Source organism: Mastigoproctus giganteus, chromosome 1, assembly GCF_048544385.1.
Source record: "Mastigoproctus giganteus isolate SK-2022 chromosome 1, ASM4854438v1, whole genome shotgun sequence".
Lineage (NCBI taxonomy): Eukaryota > Metazoa > Arthropoda > Arachnida > Uropygi > Thelyphonidae > Mastigoproctus > Mastigoproctus giganteus.
In genome coordinates, this window is record NC_143575.1 from 4,829,826 (window position 1) to 4,852,505 (window position 22,680).

The 22,680-nt window shown below is 36.5% G+C and overlaps 1 protein-coding gene across 1 annotated transcript in view; it reads right to left on the reverse strand.

The window, feature by feature from the left end:
• The window catches only part of LOC150090506 (BRCA1-associated RING domain protein 1-like), a 107,991-nt gene that overhangs the window by 21,690 nt on the left and 63,621 nt on the right, over window positions 1-22,680 (reverse strand). The window contains exons 7-8 of the mRNA XM_090378252.1: window positions 11,830-11,941; window positions 5,671-5,794 (exon numbers count right to left, since the gene is read on the reverse strand). Coding sequence (XP_090234378.1) covers window positions 5,671-5,794; window positions 11,830-11,941 — 236 coding nt within the window. The remainder of the gene's footprint in view (window positions 1-5,670; window positions 5,795-11,829; window positions 11,942-22,680) is intronic.

Here is a 22,680-nt window from a genome sequence, read left to right on the forward strand (position 1 = left end):
CTTATGCAGCATCAGCCAAAAAAAAAAAAAAAAAAAAAAAAAACCCACTTCCACTTCACCCCTCTGTTCGTTCCAAATACCTGTCCAGCTGAGCCTTAAACTTATTTAGGCTATCAACCTCCACCACAAGGGATGGAAGTCTGTTCCACCAACCAACCACCCGCTGGCTAAAGGCAAATTTCCTCACGTCTATCCTACATCTGTCTTTCCTCAATTTGAATTTATGCCCTCTCAGGTGATTTTTCTGAGCTAGAGGAAGAATCCCATCAGCATTGAGCATGCTTAAACCATTCAAGGCTTTATACACCTCTATCAGATCACCTCGCTGGTGCCTAGTCTCCAGACACTGTAATTTGCAAAACTTAAGCCTTTCTTCATAAGAGCACCCCTTTGTTCCATTCAATAATCTTGTTGCCCTTCTCTGTACTCGTTCCAGCAGCTCTACATCCTTCTTGAAATGAGGCCTCCAGACCTGTATACAATACTCTAGGTGTGGCCTGACCATTGCCTTATACAATGGAATAATCACCTCCTTATCCCTGCTGGAAAAATTCCTGTATATCATCGACAATACTCCATGAGCTACTGTTGCAGCCCGTCTGCACTGCTCAGAGAACTTCATATCTGCCTGCACAACCACCCCCAAGTCCCTTTCATTCCCTACCACTGTCAGTGTAGTACCACAGAGTTGATACGTTGCTCTGGGGTTGCTGTTTCCCATGTGTAGTACTTTACATTTGTCAATGTTAAACTTCATTTGCCACCTCTCAGCCCATCTGCTCAACCTTTCCAGATCCTGTTGCAGCAGCATAGTGTCAGTAGTGTGCTTGACAACCCTGCCAACCTTTGTATCATCTGCAAACTTGGACATTAAGCTTGATATACCATCATCAATATCATTTATAAATACAGAAAACAATAATGGACTCAACACTGAGCCCTGAGGGACTCCACTAATAACATTAGTCCACGATGAGCAGTGTCCATTGATTACCACTCTCTGTCTTCTCCCCCTCAACCACCCCTTTATCCATAGCAGCAATTTGCCTCCAATGTCACACTGCTCCAATTTGTGTAGCAGTCTTCCATGTGCAACAGTATCAAAAGCCTTTCTAAGATCCAAATATATAATATCAAAGTTATTCCCTGCATCCAGTTCTTTTGTGACTGCATCATAATATCCAATCAAGTTGGTCAGGCAAGACTTCCCCTTAACAAAACCATGCTGTGTCTGAGCTATAACTGAAGTCTTGTCTAAATGATCCTGCAGTGCTTCTTTAACCAGTGCCTCCATTAATTTTCCTGGAACAGAAGTTAAGCTCACAGGTCTATAATTACTTGTGTCAGCCTTTGATCCTCCTTTGTGAATTGGGGTCACATTTGCACATTTCCAGTCTATGGGTACCTCCCCTGAGTCCAAGGAAGCTCTCATAATTATGGCTAAGGGTTTGCTTACTTCCTTTGCTGCCTCCTTTAATATAACTGGATAGATCCCATCCACCCCGGGTGCCTTTCTTGTGTTTATCTTCAACAGTTTCTCCTCCACTTTACTCCCAGTTATTTCAAGATTCTGTAGCTTACTGCTAGAGTTGAATACACCTCTGGCATTCCCCTTGCTGAATAACTCCTCATGTGTGAATGTCGATGCAAAATATTCATTTAGTTTGTTAGCTACCTGAGCAGAATCATCAACAGTTGACCCATCAATATCAAGTGGACCAATCTGATTCATCCCCTTCCTTCTAGAGTTAACATAAGTAAAGAACTCTTTGCTGTTTTTCTTTGCATCCCTTGCCAAGGATTTCTCGTAATCTGCCTTTGCCTGCCTAACCTCCTTTGTAACTTGGTTGCATATCAACTTGTATCTATCATACGCTTCTGTGTCATGTGTTAATTTGTAAGTATCCCATGCATTTTTCTTCTGTGCCATATGCCTCATTAGTTCATCTGACATCCATTTTGGCCTAAACCTTGAACAATATTTCTTAGTTGGTATGTAAAGCCTAGTAGCTTCCAAGATAAGTTCTTTGAATGCTTCCCATTTTGAATTTGCTGTTGGTAACATCATCAGTTGGTCCCACTGTATAGAATTTAAATACTGTCTCAGTCCATCGTAGTCGCCTTTACGGAAGCAATAACCCTTCCCTTTACCCCTAATGGTAGTTACCTCTTTGAGTAAATCCCATTTCAGCACACTGTGATCGCTGCCACCTAGTGGTTCGTTTATCTGCAGATTCTTAATGCATGAAGAATCACTGCTGATAATCAAATCAAGAGTATTACTCCCTCTAGTTGCCTCCCGAACATGCTGATGTAGAAAACAATCATCCAATAAATCCACAAAAGCCCTGCTAGTGTGTGAGTAACCAGCCCCCAAATTCCGGTCAATATCTGGGAAATTAAAATCTCCCATTATAAGACTCTCTGATTTACTGGGCACTCTATTTCCCTGTACAGTTCCTTATTATACTCATCAGAGTCATTAGGCCTATAGCACACTCCTACTCTCAATTTTGATCTCCCAATGCTTACGTCACACCAAACTGACTCAACACTGCACTGTCCGGCGATGTCGACTGGTTTCACTTCCTTGGTTTTTATGTTTCATAACTAATAGCATAACCCCTCCCCCCTTCCTATCCTGTCTGTCCTTTCTGTAGACGTTGTACTCCCCAAATTGCAGTTCTGCATCCCTTATATCTGTGTGACACCGTCTCTGATATCCCAACAATATCTGCCTTTGATGTTTTGAGCAATACCTCAAATTCATCAAATTTATTTACTAAAGTCCTAGCATTGGTGTACACGCAAGTATACCTGCACCTGTTCTTTTTCTTAGCTACCCTAACACAACCCATGTGTTTACTTGTACCCCAATGATTCCCAGCAGTCTCTGAAATATCTTGCATCTTATTTTCCAGGCTTCTGCTCATTCCAATAGAAGCAGTGCAAGAATCTCTTTCACCTCTGCCAGTGGCTACTGTCAATCTATTGGTCTTTGTCTCCCCCCAAGCTAGCAGTTTTCCGACCCACCTAACACTGCCTCGATAGCATCAGCAAATATTCTTGCACCCTTTCTATTTAAGTGTATCCCATCCCTGTAGAAGCAATCTCTCCTGTTAACAAGTACAGTCCAGGCTGAAAAAAATTCTACCCCTTGAGCCTTGCACAATCTTTCCAGGGCCGAATTGATCGACAAGGCTCTCATCATATACTCCCTCCTATCGTGTCTGGGCAGAATTGCAGACACTTTCAAATTCAACCCTAATTCTCGGCTTTTGTTCAACAGTGACCTGTACTTGTTAAGTAATTCTGCCGGTCTCCTACTCTTAATATTATTAGTGCCAACGTGTACAACTATATCACCTTTTGTGCCCTTAAATCGGGGCAGCCGTTTATTTGGGGAAAATCTTAAAAAACAGAACCCAATCGAGAAAATAGCCAGGGTTTACTTCGCTTAATTGTGACAAAATGCCATTTAATCGGGGCAGGAGACTGCAGCACTGAAGATTACCCTACGATTGTCTCCGACCGTACCACATAGTATGGTTGGATTTCTGGAGGTCACAACCATAAAACAATAAAAACAATTAGCATTAGCAGTCAACTGTTTATTGGGTTTTTGTGTTAGTGAAATCTATCATAAACTGATAGTAAACTCGATCTTATTGAATTTGTGATAATACCGACAGCTGGAATTCTGTGGGTTATTATGGTAAAATGTGTTTACACTTCTATGGTATCTTCAATCATATAAAAAAAATAAATTTTCAGAATTCTTCATTCCTATTTTTAAAGCTTCATAATTTGTTACTCCATTCTCACTTGCGCGTATCGTTTTACATGCAATTTGTGTGTGTGCCATGTTCTTTGTTATTGATTGCTTATCTTTTTACTGTTTTAAATTTTAACTCCCGCCCACAAATGACAGTGAACAGAAATGTCAACTAGTTTAGTTAGTATGTACCTATTACAGTACGTATTAATTCTTCCGATTATCACGTATATTCTTCCAAATTTCACGTATCATTAATTTTTTAATTGGTAAGGTAATAAAGGGTAAATTTGTACTTAATATATCTTTACTTTTATAGCCTGTGGAATATTCCTCCTATTTTCGCTAATTAGAATCGCTGTTTAATTGAATTAAAATTCAATTCACAAATGTGATCACAATGACCGGCGCTTATTACACATCGTATAGTGAATGGTACTTTACAATAGTGACTCCATCGTAACGTGATTTGAGGGGGGGGGGATTGTATTTTTAACCATTTACGTGAAACTTCGGATAATTGGGGCAGCTGCTTAATCGGGCCATAATGCACTAGTCCCGATGTGTCCCAAAAACTGGAATCGACTGTATTTAGTATATTAGGCTTGCCTTTTGGTAGGAAATACATTTAAGTCTTTTGTCTAATTAATATTTCAGAACTCAATCTATTTAAAATTGCATGAATAGATGGGAATCAAGTTTTTAATTTTTTCAACTGGACTTTTATTCACCTCGTGTAATGCCTTTACAGGAGGTGAATAAAAAGTTATTCTTGTGGAATAACTTTATAATAAAGTTATTCCACAAGACCTCTTCAATGAATACTAGTTTAGATATGTCAGTCTTGGAAAGTCTTTCACTTCACAGTATATCAATTAAAATCTATACAAGTGTCTTAGAGAAGAAGGTTAGAAGTACCAATAAACTAACCAAGTTTTAGGCCAAACAGGGGATGCCAAGATGAGATATTCACACTAAGACAAATTACAGAATGTTGTGGGAACAAAACAAGAACCTGTGTGTAGGATTTTCTAATGATTGTGAAAATCAAAAAAAAAAAAAATCATACAGTACCCAACTATAAATTTGTTGTCTCAAATTATAGAAAATGGTGAGGACTAAAGAAAGCATTGAAAAATGCTTCCTTCAAAGTTAAGTTTTGAGTGAGGTGGGGCTGCAAAATAGCACCATATTTTATAATCTTTAAGGGCTATTTAATATCAACAGCATTCAGTGTGGAGATGCAAAAATTGGATCAATATTATTTGTGTTAAATAACAGCTTACAAGACCTTTAAGAATCTCTGAATAAATCAAAAAAGGTTATAGAGAATTTGGGATTAAAATTGCAAAAAACAAAAAAGTTATGAAAACTGGTAGACATATTGAAAAATTTAGATTGCAGATTTTTTAAATAAGTCACACAAGGTAGAAATTTTATATATCTAGGAACAATTTTTAGTGAATATATATGATTAGATATGGAAATAAACAATACAAAAAAGTAAAGCAGGAAATGTAGAAAGTGAGTTAAACAAATTCATTTGGAGCAAATGAGAAATTATCCAAAAGACAAAATTAGCTATTTACAAACAGTTTTCAAGCTTTTCAGGATATGGAGCTAAAAGCAGAGTAAGAAATAAAGGAATTGATCAATAATTCATTTAATAAATGGAACTAAAATAAATGCAAGATCACACTACAGATAGGAAATGAGAGGCAGGAGAAATAATTTTTGTGCTCTTTTATTTAAGGAGACTGAACTGAATCATATATAAAAAAGAGAAAATAAAAAGTGGATTATAAAAACAAAAATCTCAGTTACAAACGGATTACTGTACTAATCAAGCAAAAGTTTAGTTAAAATATGGATATTTTGTATCTAAATTAACTTACCTTCTGGACTAAAATCTTGTACAATGGTCGCTTTTATCATAGCAGCACACTTTTGCAAAGTTATCTTTTGGTTATTATCCAGTCCAGTAGAAACAATAACCATTTTTGACTCATTTGGCTTCAACTGGCATTAAAATATTTACAATTATTAGAACACACTCAGACAAAGAATACTTTAAACAAAAAACTAATCTAAAAAATCTCTCTCAAAAAAAGTAATGTTTCATTAATAAAAAAAAAATATATATACATTATTTGATATCAAATTAAGCCAATTTTCAGTCAAATTATTCAATTAAATTAATCAAAAATAAAGGACATGTATACAGGCAGGCCTCAACTTGAGTAAAATTTCACATTATGTCACTAGCAATTTATCACCCATTTTTAATTGTTATGGCAACCTGTCTTTTATTTATTATTTTAATATTATTATTATATTATATTTCATAATTCATACAAACATAGCACCAGAACAGACAAAATAAGAAAAAATTTACATACACAAACTCTTTAAAAATTTGATCAGTATCAGCTTGAGGTTTGATTTTAATGTATGAAGTGGAGTTCTGCCATCCTACCAAGTACAGTTAGTCCTCATATAGCACGATAGTTGTTTTCCTAGAAACCCTCGTGCAATGCAAAATCGTGCAATATAAACAACAGGCCCTATGGGAAAAATAGGGTTAGGTGCCGATCACCCAAGATTGAACACACATTTGTAACCAAAACATTACCAAACACAATAAATAATCGTAATAAAATACGTAAGTATTTTATTACGACTATTACGTAATAAAATATTGCTAATGCTTTCGCTTCTATCTTAAGCAAACTTGTTTTTTGGTTGATTTTCTATCCAAACAGATGACAGCCGTTCCATCTCTTCCAATTCTTTGTGTCTTAATCTAATGAATTTAAATTACACTTTGAGTTGTTCCTGCTATGAAAGTTGTTTTTATTTTCTCTGCATTCTTTGTGATTCTTGGAGTTGCCTCATTTAGGTCTGTAGTACGTGCAATATCACATGGTCTTTCATTTCGCTCAAAGCGTTTCACAATTTCATATTTTTCTCTATCGACAGAGGCGGACTGGCCATAAGCCTTACCGGGGAAACCCCGGTGGGCCGGAGGCCGGTGTGATTTTGGCCATAAACGCTAGTATGAGGCCACGATAAATTTTCCCAGGTAAGAATTTTTGACCCAGTCCGCCTCTGTTTATCGATATTGCTTTTCGTTTTCTCTCTGAATCTGCAGTGTCTTCACCAGGACTCTTCCTTTTCACACCTTTTAAGTATTTTACTCATTTTTAGGGAATAAAGCACAATTACAAAACGAGGAGGCACGCTTGATACGCATAAACAAAGCTGTGTGCGTGTAGCAACTGAATAAACAACACCATAAAGACAGAGATACACTATTAGCACCTCACATTTTACTAAAGCAAAATTAAACAATAAAAACAATTTCCAGTTGCGTTTCTGCTAGTGGAATCTGTTACTAACTGGTAGTAAACTCGATCTAATTGCATTTGCAATTATACCAATAGCTGGAATTGTGTTGGATTTTACGTTATTATGGTGAAATATGTTTCCCCTTCACTGATATAAAAAACATAAATACATTTTCAGAATCTTCTCTTCATCTTATCGTGTTGCGTTCGGTTGGGGTGATTCCGCGTTCGACTGCCATTTCTTGTAAACACAAAGGTGAATCGTGCATAAGCGAATTCGGTTCATGTTATATAAGATATCGGTCCCCTATTTATAAATCGTGTATGATCAAATTCGTGTAGTGTAAACACGTGTTATATGAGGACTGACTGTACTGAATATATCAACATCAGCTTATTTCCCAAGGTGTTGCTATGTTTTTGCAGATCCTGCATGCATTAGACTCTCACTACAGCCTGTCATTAATGCACAGAAAAAGTACTTTAAGTTTTTTACTACAGTCTCAAATATGACAGTATATCAACTCTGCATCACATCCAATTCACCTAAAAAGAAAACGACTACCTAGGCAGTCTGCTTCCCAAAACATCTGGCACACTAAATGTCTCCATGCAGTGTATTTTTTTTGGGCAAATTTTAAAGATTACTTTTAATCCTTAAAAATAACTTTAATCAACCATTCTTAAATGTGTGTGTGATGGTTGCTTGTCAAAACATATGAACTGAGAGGAAAATGAAAAATTAAAATTAATTTTTTTTCTGTGCATGTTGAATAAAAAAATTATATTTTAATACTTAGTTGTTGTTATTTGGTTTTTAGGAGCATTAGCAATTAAGGCCATATTGCTCCGGGGATGTGCGGTGGTCATTCCTGACTTTTCCGCATGCTCCGTATTTGGTGGTCATGAGCTCGAACCCTGGTCTAATCAAGAAGCGTGTGCTACGCACTGCTGCTCCTGCCCACCTGGCTACGGAGGCGCCAATACTTAGTTGTAGAAGAATAAGAGAAATTTACCTCAATATGATAAATAGAACACTTCCGTATGCTCCAGAAATTAAAATGAATAAAAGATTAATGCAAAATGTTTACAGTAAAAAAATCAATTGAAAACAATTCAAAAATTAATTAAAAATACAAAACAATTTAAAAAGTTTAACGTAAATTTTGAAAAACAATTTTCCTTCCTGAAGCTGACAGTGCTTTTCAACCATATGTCATGATTATGGAAGCTTGAAGTTTAGATAGAGCATTTATTTGTCTTCATGCGTGCACGTAAAAGACCACACATCGAAGATTAAATATGGACAGTGAACGTTAATAGAATTCTCATACGAAATTTTTAGAAATCTTCAAGTACCGTGTTGATAGACTAGAAAAGAATAGCAAAAGCTTAAAAAGCGGTACTCACCTTGAAATTAATCTGCGATGGTTTACTTAGGTAGCGTGGTTAATGTTTAAGTTGAATTGTTAAATTGAAAAATTAAAAGGGAGGGAAGTAGGTAAAAGTTGACTGAGTTAAATGGGCGCAAGGAAACAGAAGTGTACACATCCAATCCTTGGTTGTCATCGAAATAAAAGAAAGAAGAATAATTAAAAACTATGTAAGTGAATCCGGTGAAGCCAATAGTCTTTACGAGGACTTTCGTTAGTTAAAGAACGTCTTCAGTTGGCAATGTGTGGGGAGAGAACGCGCATGGTATTTTAAGAATAAAAAATTATACTCTCGTGATGCCTTTTTTGACATGTGGGAACTTTAATCTCGAGAGGTTCCAAATTGGGGAAAGACTGAAGGGGAGTTTAGAATTTTGTGGTTTTTAAAATCACTCAACTCCCACCTGAAAAACAGAAAGAACTTAAAAATCCTCCTTTCCTCAAAGGTCAGTATGCAAATGATTATAGGCAGGACCAGTGGCACTCCACACCTTTGGGCAGTAGTCAAGCCTAACCAATTAAAAAATTCATAATTTGGCCATTTATCATCCTAAAAATACCAAAAAAATCTTAATTTTTCTCAATTCAAATACTATTGAATCAACATGGATCTAGAACATTTGGATCATCATTTGGATAAATGATGTTTCCTTCTTCATAGGCTGTTGATGAAAGTGTTTCAGTGAGTTCAGATAGTTCCTCTATTAATAAGGAACCCAGAGTAGAATTACCAAGACCTGACCCTAAAGGCCTCCCGCCACCTGTTGATAGGTCTCTGTGAGACTGTTTGGGAACCCTGATTCTCTGAAAGAGGCATACACTTTCCAATAGAAGCAGTGCAAGAATCACTTATACCTCTACCTGTGGCTGCTGTTAATCTATTAGTCAGTGTACCCCCCCCCCCCAAACTAGCAGTTTTCTGACCCACCTAACACTGCTTTGATAGAATCAGCAAATAATCTTGCACCCATTCTATTTAAGTGTATCCTGTCCCTGTGAAAACAGTAGTCCCTCCTGTTAACAAGCACAGATCACACCACGAAAAAATTCGATAATAAATCTAACAAAATATGGAATGTTAAATTCAAGCAGAGATGAAGAGAGAATGTATAAGTATCATAGAAAAATGATCAAATTTCACAATTTTTCTGTGATTAACTCATTTTTATTAACTACATTATTTTATTGTTATTCATTCTTTTATACCTTGGGCTGCTGATCAAAATTTGGAAATGAAAATCTTGGCACCATGTAGTTACTGAAACGGTTTTATAGGCAACCACTTTGGTAATATTCCACTTAAAAAAATAAAATAAATTAACAAGGAGGAAAAAATAAAGAGAAAAGATAATGCATGAGGTTTTATTACAAAACATTTCTTAATATTTTTTAGGAACAAAAGTAAAGGCTTTCAGTCCCCTCCTCCCACCTTTCTTGCATGATCAACACCGAATACTTTCCCACTGCTTTGGCAGCCTTGAGAAAATTTTCTGTAACCATTGGAACACCATCAATTGCCTTGAAATTTAATGCAAAAAAAATAAATAAATAAAAAATCACTTCAGAGAAAAAACATGTTTTCTTCAGAATGCAGATCTGAATAATGATCTCTTGGTGTGTAGGGTGTCAATTTATCTGTTAAACTTCATATAAGAGATAAGTCACTTATCAGAATAATACACATACCTGTACTGTATCATAGGTTAATTGTATACTCTTTAACATCAAGCGAAAGCAGAAATTTGAATGAAATTTTTCATAGTTGTGTTCAGATACCTTTACTACAGTACAGGCAGTATTACTAAAATATTAAACAGCTGTAGAGTATATAATTAGAAATGCAAGAATAATGAATATAACCATAACAAATACCAAGGAAAAGCTTGCTGTGAGCCATCATTCAAATTTTGTTTTGCAGGTATTTTATTTCCAGGGTAATTCAAATGATATGGCCCAGAGGTGATATGCTACTTCACTTAAGAAAGCAGTAAAATTTAACTAATATAAAGATTAATAAAAATTAATGTCAATAAAGATTAATTTTCAAAAAATAAATGCACAAAATGTCAACTTTTATTTCATATCAGAAACTTGCATAATATGAAACAAAATGCAGTCTTCCCTTGTTAACAATTTAGTAAAAGCCACCTTCTCTTTCAACAAGAATTATTAAAAACAAATAATAGACAAGTATGGAGATATGCCATGAGCATCAAATTAGTTGATAGATAACAAACAGATTGTAACACATTTCACAGCAAATTTTACCTAGTGTTTTTACAGCTGTGTTTAAATGCAATATTTGAAAAAATAAAATAATAAATAATAATAATAGTAAATAAATAAATTTGGTAAATTGTTCACTTTGTTTGTTAGCCAGTTGAAAGTGCTGATCACCATAAATAAATGCATAACTATGAAGCTACCAATGGAATTTCTGAAAGCATTAAGTTCAATATTGTTAGTTAAACTAACTTAGCATGAGCAGAGGCAATACAATTCAAGAAAGCAACTTATGCGGCATCAGCCAAAAAAAAAAAAACAAAAAACCTCCTCCCATTTCACTCATCTATTCAACTCCAAATGATTGATGCTTGTCCAGCTCAGTCTTAAATTTATTTAAGCTATCAACTTCCAAAAAAAACTTCCATCCCTTGTTGTGGAAGTTGATAGCGTAAATAAATTTAAGGCTGAGCTGGACAAGCATTTGGAGTGAATAGATACGTGAAATAGGTGGTGTTTTTTTTTTTTTTTGTTTTTTTTTGGGCTGATGCCTGCATAAGCTTACTTTCTTGCATTGTATGTCTCTGCTAATGCTAATCCTAAGTTAGTTTAACAATATTTAACTTAATGCTTTCAGAAACTCCAATCGTAGCTTCATATCTATGCATTTATTTATGGTGATCAGCACTTTATTGAATTTAGAAAGCAAATTTTAGAAAATCTTATTGAATTTGGAAAGCAAATTTGTCAGTGCTATTCAGAAAACAGATTTTGCAGTAAACTGAAATGGCACAGTTTCGCAAAAAAAAAAAAAAGTGCATAATGATTTTCTTCACAATATGAGATTGAAGCATTTCTTTCAGCAAACAATTTTTATTGGTAAGATACAAAATTATGCTCTTTAGGTCTCAATTTCTAATTTTATACTTAGTGCTAAAGTATGAATATAGTTTATAGGCAAATATATTTAAATTTGAATCAAGAGTTTAAATGCTAGAAACAAGGATCTGAAATACTTGTGAATTTACTAAACAGACACAAAAAAAAATACCTCTGGTGCTAAGGTTTTTGTAGTTTTCATGAAGTTAGGATAAGTATTTAATAATGCTGATACTGTTTCTTCTCCATGTCCAAGATCTATTGGTGTGAGACCTCGGGAATTTCTACATTATTAAAAAAATAATAATAAAAGAATGTTTAATTAATTAGAACAAGAAATATTGCCTTACCAAACTAATATATCCTCCTTACCCCCATCCTTCAGTGTGTCAATTCAAATCTAGGTAAGGCATAAATATATGTGCGCAGATCCAGAATATCATTTAAAGGCTCACATTTCATAGCATTCACCAATTCCATGTTACTATATGATAATTTTTTTTTTTTTTTAACGTGAACCCCAAACACGAGAGGTATTAGCACCTATAGTACTTAGTACCATGCTTGGGTTGGAGGTTGAGAAGACGAAAGAAGATATTTGTTGACATTTGACTTGAACTTCTGTAGATTGCAATTTTCAGGAAATACATATGAAGGAAGGTATAAATTAAATTAAGCTACACTATTATATTGTCAGTTATAAATATTACTTTAAGAGATCTACAATTTTCAAATATGAAGGAGGGTTGTTCCAGAAAACGGCAGTTGAATGAATAAATGAGGAAGATGAAAAGTTGGTTCTGTGGGTTTGAAGTTGGACAGTAAATGGATGTTGGCTGGTGGCGGCACGTGTTCGGACCGTTTTGAAAGAGAGCGGGAATTATAGAAGCCAATTCAGAAGAACAGAGCCCATGGAAGTATCTGTAGAAGAGGCATGCAGCAGAAACAGTACGTCTATGAGAAAGCGAGCGGAGAGACTCTGTTAGAGATGAATCATTAATTAACCTAACTGCCCTCTTCTGAATGGAATCAAGAAGCCTGAGAGAGGTTTTGGGGGCACTACCACAGATGTTGGAACAATATTCCATGGCAGGGCGGATTTGCGATTTATACAGAGTGAGCAGCTGTTGGGAAAAAAAGTAATGCCGAGAGCGAAAGAGAAAACCAAGTTTTTTAGATGCAGAGGAAGCAATATTTGTAATGAGCTTGTGCCAAGGGAGATTAGAAGTCAGGGTAATCCACAAAAGAGATATATCATTTTGCCTAGAAATCGGAGTGTCACTAAAGAGAAGCAAAGGAGCAGAGAAGAATCCTTTTTGCGAGATATAAGACAAGACTGAGTTTTAGAAGGGTTGAAATCAACTAAGTTGTCTTTGCTCCACTGGAGAATTACCTGAAGATCGGCATTTAAGGAATTGGTAACAGATTTTCGAGAAGTTGAAGCTGATTGAGAAGGACAAGGTTTCTCAAAATGGAAAGTGGAATGCAATGTGCTATCATCGGCAAAATTATGGATAGGATTTCCAGTCAATGGAAGAAGGTCATTAATATACAAGAGGAAAAGAGTAGGGGAAAGAACTGAGGGGACACCGGCTTGGGGGACATGGAGAAGTTAGAAGATAGAGAGCCATCTACCATCACCCTCAGTGAGTGATCAGAGAGAAAACTGGATAACCAATTACTAAAAACAGTTGGCAAACCATAAGTTGGAAGCTTGTTTAGAAGACCTTTATGCCAAGCACGATCAAAAGCCTTTGGGATGTCAAGGACAACTACTTGTGTTTCACCAAACCTTTCCATTGAATTAGTCCATAAATGGGTAACATAAACCAGAATATCACCAGTGGATCGACACTGACGGAATTCATACTGGCGGTCATTGATCAGACGGAAGGTTTCTAGGTAGTTCAAGAGTTGGCAGTTAATTGATTTCTCCATTACTTTAGAAAGAGTAGAAGTAATTGCAATGGGATGATAATTGGATGGGAGGGATTTGTCACCCTTTTTAGGAACTGGCTGGATATGAGCAAATTTCCAAGCAGAAGGAAAAACACCTTTGGAATAAGAAAGTGAATAAAGGCGGCAAAGAATAGGAGTAAGTTCAGGAGCACAGGTTTTGAGAACAAGTGGAGAAATATCATCAGGACCTGGAGCTTTTTTAGCATCAAGATTCATCAAAATCCTTCTGATATCCTTTTGATGGGGATTAGAAACCCCCATTGAATGGGGGTTTCTAATTTTGGTCGCGCGCGCACACACACACACACACACACACACACGTTGGCAACTGTGGTGGAAATTCAATCATCCCTCATCTTCCAATCCATTTATTAAGAAGTTCTTCATCAAGAAAACATGTGATTCTAAGCAAGCATTGCAGTACAACCCCCAGGGGCTCACATCTGGTGAGTATGGGCTTGGCTCACCCAGGGTCCTGAGCTGGTGTTCATCATTCTTCTGTTTCTTGGTGATTCCTTTCTACTTTTCTCTCCCTCTCTGGGTAATTCAGAATTTTTTTTTTTTTTTTTTTTTTTGCTTGGTGCAGCATAAGCCTCAGGCTTCCTTGCACCATATTGCTGCTAATAATAATAATCATCCTACTGAAAGAACATAGTCATGCAGTTTGATAATGCAACATCATCAAGCAAACGTACAAGGAGTCCTTACAACACTGGAATCTATGTTCCACTTTTGGCACAGTATTGTCCCACATCCATGCTCACGTCATTAATCATGGATCGTGTTTCATAGTGTGTTGCTTCAGTCCACAATGTTGTTGTTACTGTAATATGGGTTTTAGGAGCATTAGCAACTAAGGACATATTGCTCCGGGATATGCGGTGGTCATTCCCTGACCTTTCCACATTCTCCATATTTGGTGGTGACGGGCTTGAACCCCGGTCGAATCAAGAAGCGTGTGCTACGCACTGCTGCTCCTTCCCACCTGGCTACGGAGGCGCCCAGTCCACAATGATTGTTCATCAACCCAATATCAAGTTATGTTATTTCTTCATCTCCAAACAGTATTGAACATTCTCTTGCAGATCATTATTCCGTATTGTTTGGTGCTGAGGCCACTCATCTTAACGGTCACAAATAATAGCTCCCCATAATTTTTGATCATGTTTCTTGGATGAACTTTTGTTACCTAGGAGTATGTACCACAGTTAGGATATACCAAGTTTAGAAGGATGTTTGTTGTTTGAGCCTCTGACTTTTTTAGAATATAAGCATATGTATCAATGTACTGAGAGTAACAGGAAAATCAAGCTGGCAGATTGTGATGGGCAGAGAAGTGTTTCTGCAGTTTACACACAGTAATTCATATGGTTTGGCTATGATTTAGTGAGAGAGGGAAGAGTTGCTGATGAAATTAAGAAAATTAGTATGTGATACTGATACAAGATGTCTTCTTTGTTGTTTTTATTAGCATTAGCATTTGTAGAGGCATATGATGCAAGAAAGCAAGCTTATTCAGCATCAGCCAAAAAAAAAAAAAAAAAACCCACTCCCATTTCACCCCTCCGTTCGTTCGAAATACCTGTCCAGTTGAGCCTTAAATTTGTTTAGGCTATCAACTTCAACAAGGGATGGAAGTCGGTTCCACCAACCAACCACCCGCTGGCCAAAGGCAAATTTCCGCACATCTATTCGACAACCGTCCTTCCTCAATTTGAATTTATGCCCTCTGAGGTGATTATTCTGAGCAAGATGAAGAATCCCATTGGCATTGAGCATGCTCAAATCATTCAAAGCCTTATACACCTCTATCAGATCACCTCGCCGGTGCCTAGTCTCCAGACTCTGTAATTTGCAAAACTTAAGCCTTTCTTCGTAAGAGCAACCCTTTGTTCCATTCACTAATCTTGTTGCCCTTCTCTGTACCCGTTCCAGCAGCTCTACATCCTTCTTGAAATGAGGCCTCCAGACCTGTATACAGTACTCAAGATGTAGCCTAACCATTGCCTTATACAAGGGAATAATCACCTCCTTATCCCTGCTAGAAAAATTCCTGTATATCATTGACAAGACACCATGAGCTACTCTTGCAGCTCATCTGCACTGCTCAGAGAACTTCATATCTGCCTGCACAATTACCCCCAGGTCCTTTTCATTCTCCACCACTGTCAGTGTAGTACCGCAGAGTTGATACGTTGCTCTAGGGTTACTGTTTCCCATATGTAGTACTTTACATTTGTCAATGTTAAACTTCATTTGCCACCTCTCAGCCCATCTGTTCAACCTTTCCAGATCCTGTTGCAGCAGCATAGCGTCAGTAGTGTCCTTAACAACCCTGCCAACCTTTGTATCATCTGCAAACTTGTACATTAAACTTGATATCCCATCATCAATATCATTCATAAACACTGAAAACAACAACGGACCCAACACTGAACCCTGAGGAACTCCACTAATAACATTAGTCCACGTTGAGCAGTGTCCATTGATTACCACTCTGTCTTCTGCCACTCAACCATCCCCTTATCCATAGCAGCAATTTGCCTCCAATGCCACACTGCTCCAATTTGTGCAGCAGTCTTCCATGTGCAACAGTATCAAAAGCCTTTCTAAGATCCAAATATATAATATCAAAGTTATTCCCTGCATCCAGTTCTTTTGTGACTACATCATAGTATCCAATCAAATTGGTCAGGCAAGACCTGCCCTTAACAAAACCATGCTGCGTCTGAGCTATAACTGAATTCTTGTCTAGATGATCCTGCAGTGCTTCTTTAACCAGTGCCTCCATTAACTTACCTGGAACAGAAGTTAAACTAACAGGTCTATAATTACTTGTGTCAGCCTTTGATCCTCCTTTGTGAATTGGGGTTACATTTGCACATCTCCAGTCTATGGGTACCTCCCCTGAGTCCAAAGAAGCTCTCATAATTATGGCTAGGGGTTTGCTTACTTCCTTTGCTGCCTCCTTTAATATAACTGGATAGATCCCATCCACCCCAGGTGCCTTTTTTATGTTTATCCTCAACAATCTCTCCTCCACTTTCCTCTCAGTTATCGCAAAATCATCCAGCTCACTGCCAATGTTTACTTTACCTACATCATTCTCCTTCCTGAATAACTCCTCATGCGTGAATGTAGATGCAAAATACTCGTTTAGATTGTTAGCCACCTGAGCAGGATCCTCAACTTATGTATATTAGTAGACAGTCCTACTACTCACTGCTGCTGCTTCATGCATAAGAAAGAATATCAAGGGATAAACCTGAACCAGAAAACTATAAAAGGACAATTTGGCTTGGGAACCCCACTTCTAGCTGCATCAATCACACAGAAGATAAAACAATGCTATAAAGCAAATTGGTCCTTGAGGTTGTCTCAGACATCTTTTAGATATGCCAGACAAGCTGTACTTGCAACCTGGGAGTCTAAAAGGATGATGAACTGATATTCAAGTGACACTCAATTCAGGTGGACTCAATTTCAGTGAAGTCCGGTCAGTCTGTAACAGCCAGATCTTCTGCTTGCACCTTCACGATGGTGGGACTGTTAGTAATCCTAGGTATAATCCCCATGCGCAAGCACACTGTGGGTGACCACCCAGGTGTGAACAAACGTAAGCAGGAGTCGAAGTGTGGTGCCCACACCACATGGAGGAATGACGCCCCTCTGTGTTACCAGGCAATACTAGGTGGTAGATGACTCTCATCAACTGATGCAATAACACTGCTTTGTTTATTGGGGCTTGAAGGAGACTAAACCACGTTTAGTCTCCAGAGCCAAGTTCTGGTCAAACCTTCCCCATCTCTTCCATCAAGCAGTATGACTGATGTCTTTTGAGGTTATGATGGACATCATGGCGAGATCCAAACTTCCTTACATTTTGAGGGCACAGCTCTAAAACAGTATTCACAGGCCGGCTGCTAGTTAATACACTAGACTGAACTTATTGGTAACTATTCTAGGAGGCTTCCGAATCAGTTATGTATAATCTTGCTACCTCTACTCTGCCAGATAGTGACTGGATGGAGTCTGAGTAGTGTGTATACGAGGGTAATGTCAAGGCCACGTTATGTCAAGGATCTGGGAATAAGAATATATTCTTACCCAGATCCTTGATGTGTATGCCATATCCAAAATTTCATTACTTCATACAGCATGTTCCCCCCCACTTCATTAACCGCCAACTCTTATTAAACTACCTAGAATCCTTCCGTTTCATCAACGATCGCCAGTATGGATTCTGTCAGTGTTGATCCACTGGTGACATTGTGGCTTATGTTACCCATTTATGGACAAATTCAATGGAAAGTTCGGTGAAACACAAGCAGTAGCTCTTGACATCTCAAAGGCTTTCAATCGTGTTTGGCATAATGTTCTTCTAAACAAGCTTCCATCTTTTGGTATGCCAACTGTTTTTTGTAATTGGTTATTCAGTTTTCTCTCTGACCACTCACTGAGGGTGATGGTAGATGGCTCTCTGTCTTCTAACTTCTCCACTAATGCTGGTGTCTCCCAAAGTTCAGTATATTAATACAAAGTTCTTGTATATTAATGACCTTCTTCCATTGACCGGAAATCCTATCCATAGTTTTGCCAACGATAGCACATTGCATTCCACTTTCCAATTTGAGAAACCTTGTCCTGCTCAATCAGCTTCGACTTCTTTAATATCAACTACAAATTCCGTAAATGCTGATCTCCAGGTAATTCTCCAGTGGGGCAAAGACAACTTAGTTGATTTCAATCCTTCTAAAACCCAGTCTTGTCTTATATCTCCCAAAAAGGATCCTTCAGCCCCTATGATTATCTTTGGTGACACTCCGATTTCTAGGCAAGATGATATCTCTCTTTTGGGGATTACCCTGACTTCTAATCTCTCTCTTGGCACAAGCACATTACAAATATTGCTTCCACTGCTTCTAAAAACTTGGTTTTCTCTTTTGCTCTTGGCATTACTTTTCTTCCAAACAGCTGTTCACTCTGTACAAATCACAAATCTGCCCTACCATGGAATATTGTTCCCACATCTGGGACATTGCCCCCAAAACCTCTCTCAGGCTTCTAGATTCCATTCAGAAGAGGGCAGTTAGGTTAATTAATGACTCATCTCTAACAGAGTCTCTCCACTTGCTGTCTCATAGATGTACTGTTTCTGCTGCATGCCTTTTCTACAGATACTTCTGTGGGCACTGTTCTTCTGAATTGGCTTCTACAATTCAGTTATTTTCAGAAAATTTCATTTTGACCGTTATCATGGTGCCGACTAAGAGAATAAGTGACAGTACTACTAGTAAATCTACCAACAAAAGGAAAACCATCAATTTGGATCAGAAAATTAAAATAATAAAGATGTATGAAAATGGTCAAACTTTAACAAGTATTGCGCTGAATTCAGATTTGTCAATAATAATATAGTAGCAATATGTTATTAGTCATTCCCGAGTTACATAAAACTCGATGAAGTAAGAAGTCCTGGAACCTATCTCTTATGTATATCGGGGACTTTTGTATTTTTGGATTAACCAGGAAATCGATTATCCGGGATTTGTTTTTTACCATCTATCCCGGAAAATCAAGAGTCTACTGTATTTGAAGACACTGCATACCACAGTAGAATCCTTGTTCTTGTGGACCATTGAGCTTACAGCAGAACACGCTCAAACTTTGCTGTAATTAAGTGCACTCCCATCATTGTGACTCACTCCTTCACCCTACAGTGACTATTTCTAGAACAATATGTAATAACTGTCACTGGGGCCTGTATCAAAGATGAGTGATTCTGGCTAAATGCAAAACTTTTTTGGTTACCTACATTTGCAGTTTGAACAAATGTCAGATCATAGTCTATTTGTCTACAATTGAGATTGCTGAACCAACTTTTCTTTCAACTTCTATTTTCTTGGAACAACCTCCCTTCACATGCATTTCCTAAAAATTACAGAAATTTCCTAAAAATCTACAGAAATTCAAGTCTAATGTTAACAAGTATCTTCTTTCATCTTCTCAACCTTCAACTCATGCACTGTACTACACATTATAGGTTTTAATACCTTTCGTGCTTGGGGTTTTCATTAAAAAAAAAAAAAAAAAAAAAAAACGTGTTTATCCAAGTACACACGAAAAATGTTTTCTGTGACAACATCTTTGACGAAAATCAGAACCGTTTTAAAATCAAACAGCTAGAACCAAAGTTATGAAACATGTAACATTTTATGGTCACGCCCACTACTTATTCTACTGAATCAACTTTTGTAAGAAGTTAGCAAAATCCAAGTTGATAGCCTAATTACCCATTTGTTGAATACTATGATGTCACAATCGTGACTGCAACAATACAAGCTGATACTATTTATTGTGCATTTTTATATAATATACAACAGAACTATTTGATCAGTTAGTAAGAAAATGTGTGGTTAAAGAGCGGCTTCTATATTTGGTCAACACGCTTCCCTATCAATTGTATCAAATCACAATAGATCAGTCATTCTTTGATGATAGTCACATGAAAATTAATTTGGCTAAAGATGACATAAGTGAAATAGTTCCGATTGAAGAAAGTCTCATCACCCAACAGCAAATGTTTGTGGAGTGAGGATAAATATCTTATAATTGCCCTAGGTGAAACTAAAGTACTGCAGAGCCTACTGTTTGACGAGCACACAGAAGAACTGTCCTTTCCTAGCATTTATCTTGGACAATTCAGAATTCAGAGAGAATTTACAAGTAACTCCGCTCATGATGGCAATGAGTGAGCTCAGACAATGACTGAAGTGATGTTACTCCATATGATCTCTTTTACATAGCATGAAGATAATGAGATTGAGAACGAAGGACTCTTTGGCAGTGGTTTTCAAATAGATGGGTAAAGATACAAAACTTACCTGTAAGTTCGTTCAATCCAAAGAATACATTAACAGCAGTATTGAAAACAATTTGGTCTTCCTAACGACAATTCCTAACTCGATCTACTACTGGGCTCAACGAAGCACGATCTATTCACTATGATTAAACAGCTCAGTAAACCTACAATGTTCTCAACTCTGAGTGCCAGTTAAATCGGCTAATGATGCTAACTCGCTAAATTTGACTTGGTACATAATTTCTAAAAATGACATCAAAGACGTCATTTCTGCTGCACAGCTAATGAGACTAACACACTAACTCTGATTCAGTATGTCATATCTGGAATGACGTTATTTCTGCTGTACATATATCGGGTAATGACGCTAACACACTAACTTTGATTTGGTATGTCATTTCCATATCACAAAATCATAACAAAGTGGTTTTACTACAGTCCGAAATTTAGTAGGTGCTGCCAAAGATGCTTTCACATTAAAAAAAAAAAATAATAATAATGAAAAAATAATAATAATAAAAAAAATAGAAGGAACACAAAAACCATATTCCAAATGAAGAATAAATAAGAATAAGAATAAAATAAGAATAAATTTTGGGGTAACAATAATACAATTGTTACCCTAAGAGGAAAATCCTATCAGCATTGAGCAATGCTGATGGGATTCTTCCTCTTGCTCAGATTACAAACCTGAGGGGGCATAGATTCAAACTGAGGAAAGACAGTTGCAGAATAGATGTGAGGAAGTTTGCCTTTAGCCAGCGGATACTTGATTGCTGGAACAAACTTCCATCTGTTGTTGTGGAAGTTGATAGCTTAAATAAATTTAAGGCAGAACTAGACAAAACACATTTGGAATGAATGGATCAGTGAAATGGGAAGGGTTTTTTTTTTTGGCTGATGCTGTATAAGCTTACCTTCTTGCATCATGTGCCTCTACTAATGCTAATGCAATAAAAAGTAAGGTGAAACAAATTTAAGACAGTATGGATATGTAGAAAGGATGGGATGGAATGTAGGAAGAATAGCTAAACAGGTCTGTAGGTAGACCAAGGAGAAGGTGGATGGATTTGTATTAATCCATGCATTAGATGTATGAGGATTCAAGGAAGATGACCTGTACACCTGCTCAGTGTAACAGATTTGAATGATGACCATAACAACAAATACATTTAAAGGGAATATAGTTTCACAAAAATGTGGATGGTTTACACTGCAATATAATGCTGGGTTTTCTCTGTGCCTATTTTGCTGAATGTGTAATACTGAATCAATACCCTAATCACTTTGGTCATGGGAGGTCCAGACTTTCTTATTCAACCAATCTGAATTCTCTTTTTATAAAGATTATATAGAGGACTATTCAAAATAATCTAAATAATTAAATGTATATAAGATACAAGTAACAAGGTACTATGCATATCAATTTCTAAACTCAATTTTTACTGAGAAATTTCCATTGTGTAGGTAATAATAATCATTAAAACATTTATAAATGAATTACAACACACTAAAAGTAAATTTTAGAGTTTTATAACTCATGGTCACACAAATACTGATACCAATACAGAAAATAATGAAAAGCCACCCAATCTCATTTAAAATTAATTAAATATATAATAAGTAATTCAAGTATATAAAATGGATACCCAGTAAATAGTATTTTCTTTTTGTTTTTTCTCTCCATTCATAATGATTTGGATTTATGTAGGATGTAATAATTAACAGTTAAAATTAATTTAGTTCCATTCATTTCATTGTCATACTATGCATATTAATATAGTAGGACCTCAATCATCCATACTAGACAAAAAAAAAAGATGGTAGCAGACACTATTAAGCAAAAGACTAATGTATGGCAAAAAATTTATCCAACACATGCAAGTGTTATATGCCAATTCTTATTGGTACTGATATGCTCAAACTCATAACTGACAATGACTATCTCAATGCTTTTGGAAAAATTTTTGAGAAGCATAAACAAACTGAACAATTTGTACTTTAATAAAAAAAACAGATAATGAACGGTGCACTTAAAACTAGGTTTAGGTAACATTTAACTTATTGTAACTACTATGTTTTGTTTAATAAAAGTTATGAAAATTTACTTGTATATAAGCACTTTTTATTGTAACTACTATAAATAATAAATACTGTACAGTAATAAACAAACTCCAAACTTAAAAATGCAAAACAGTTCGG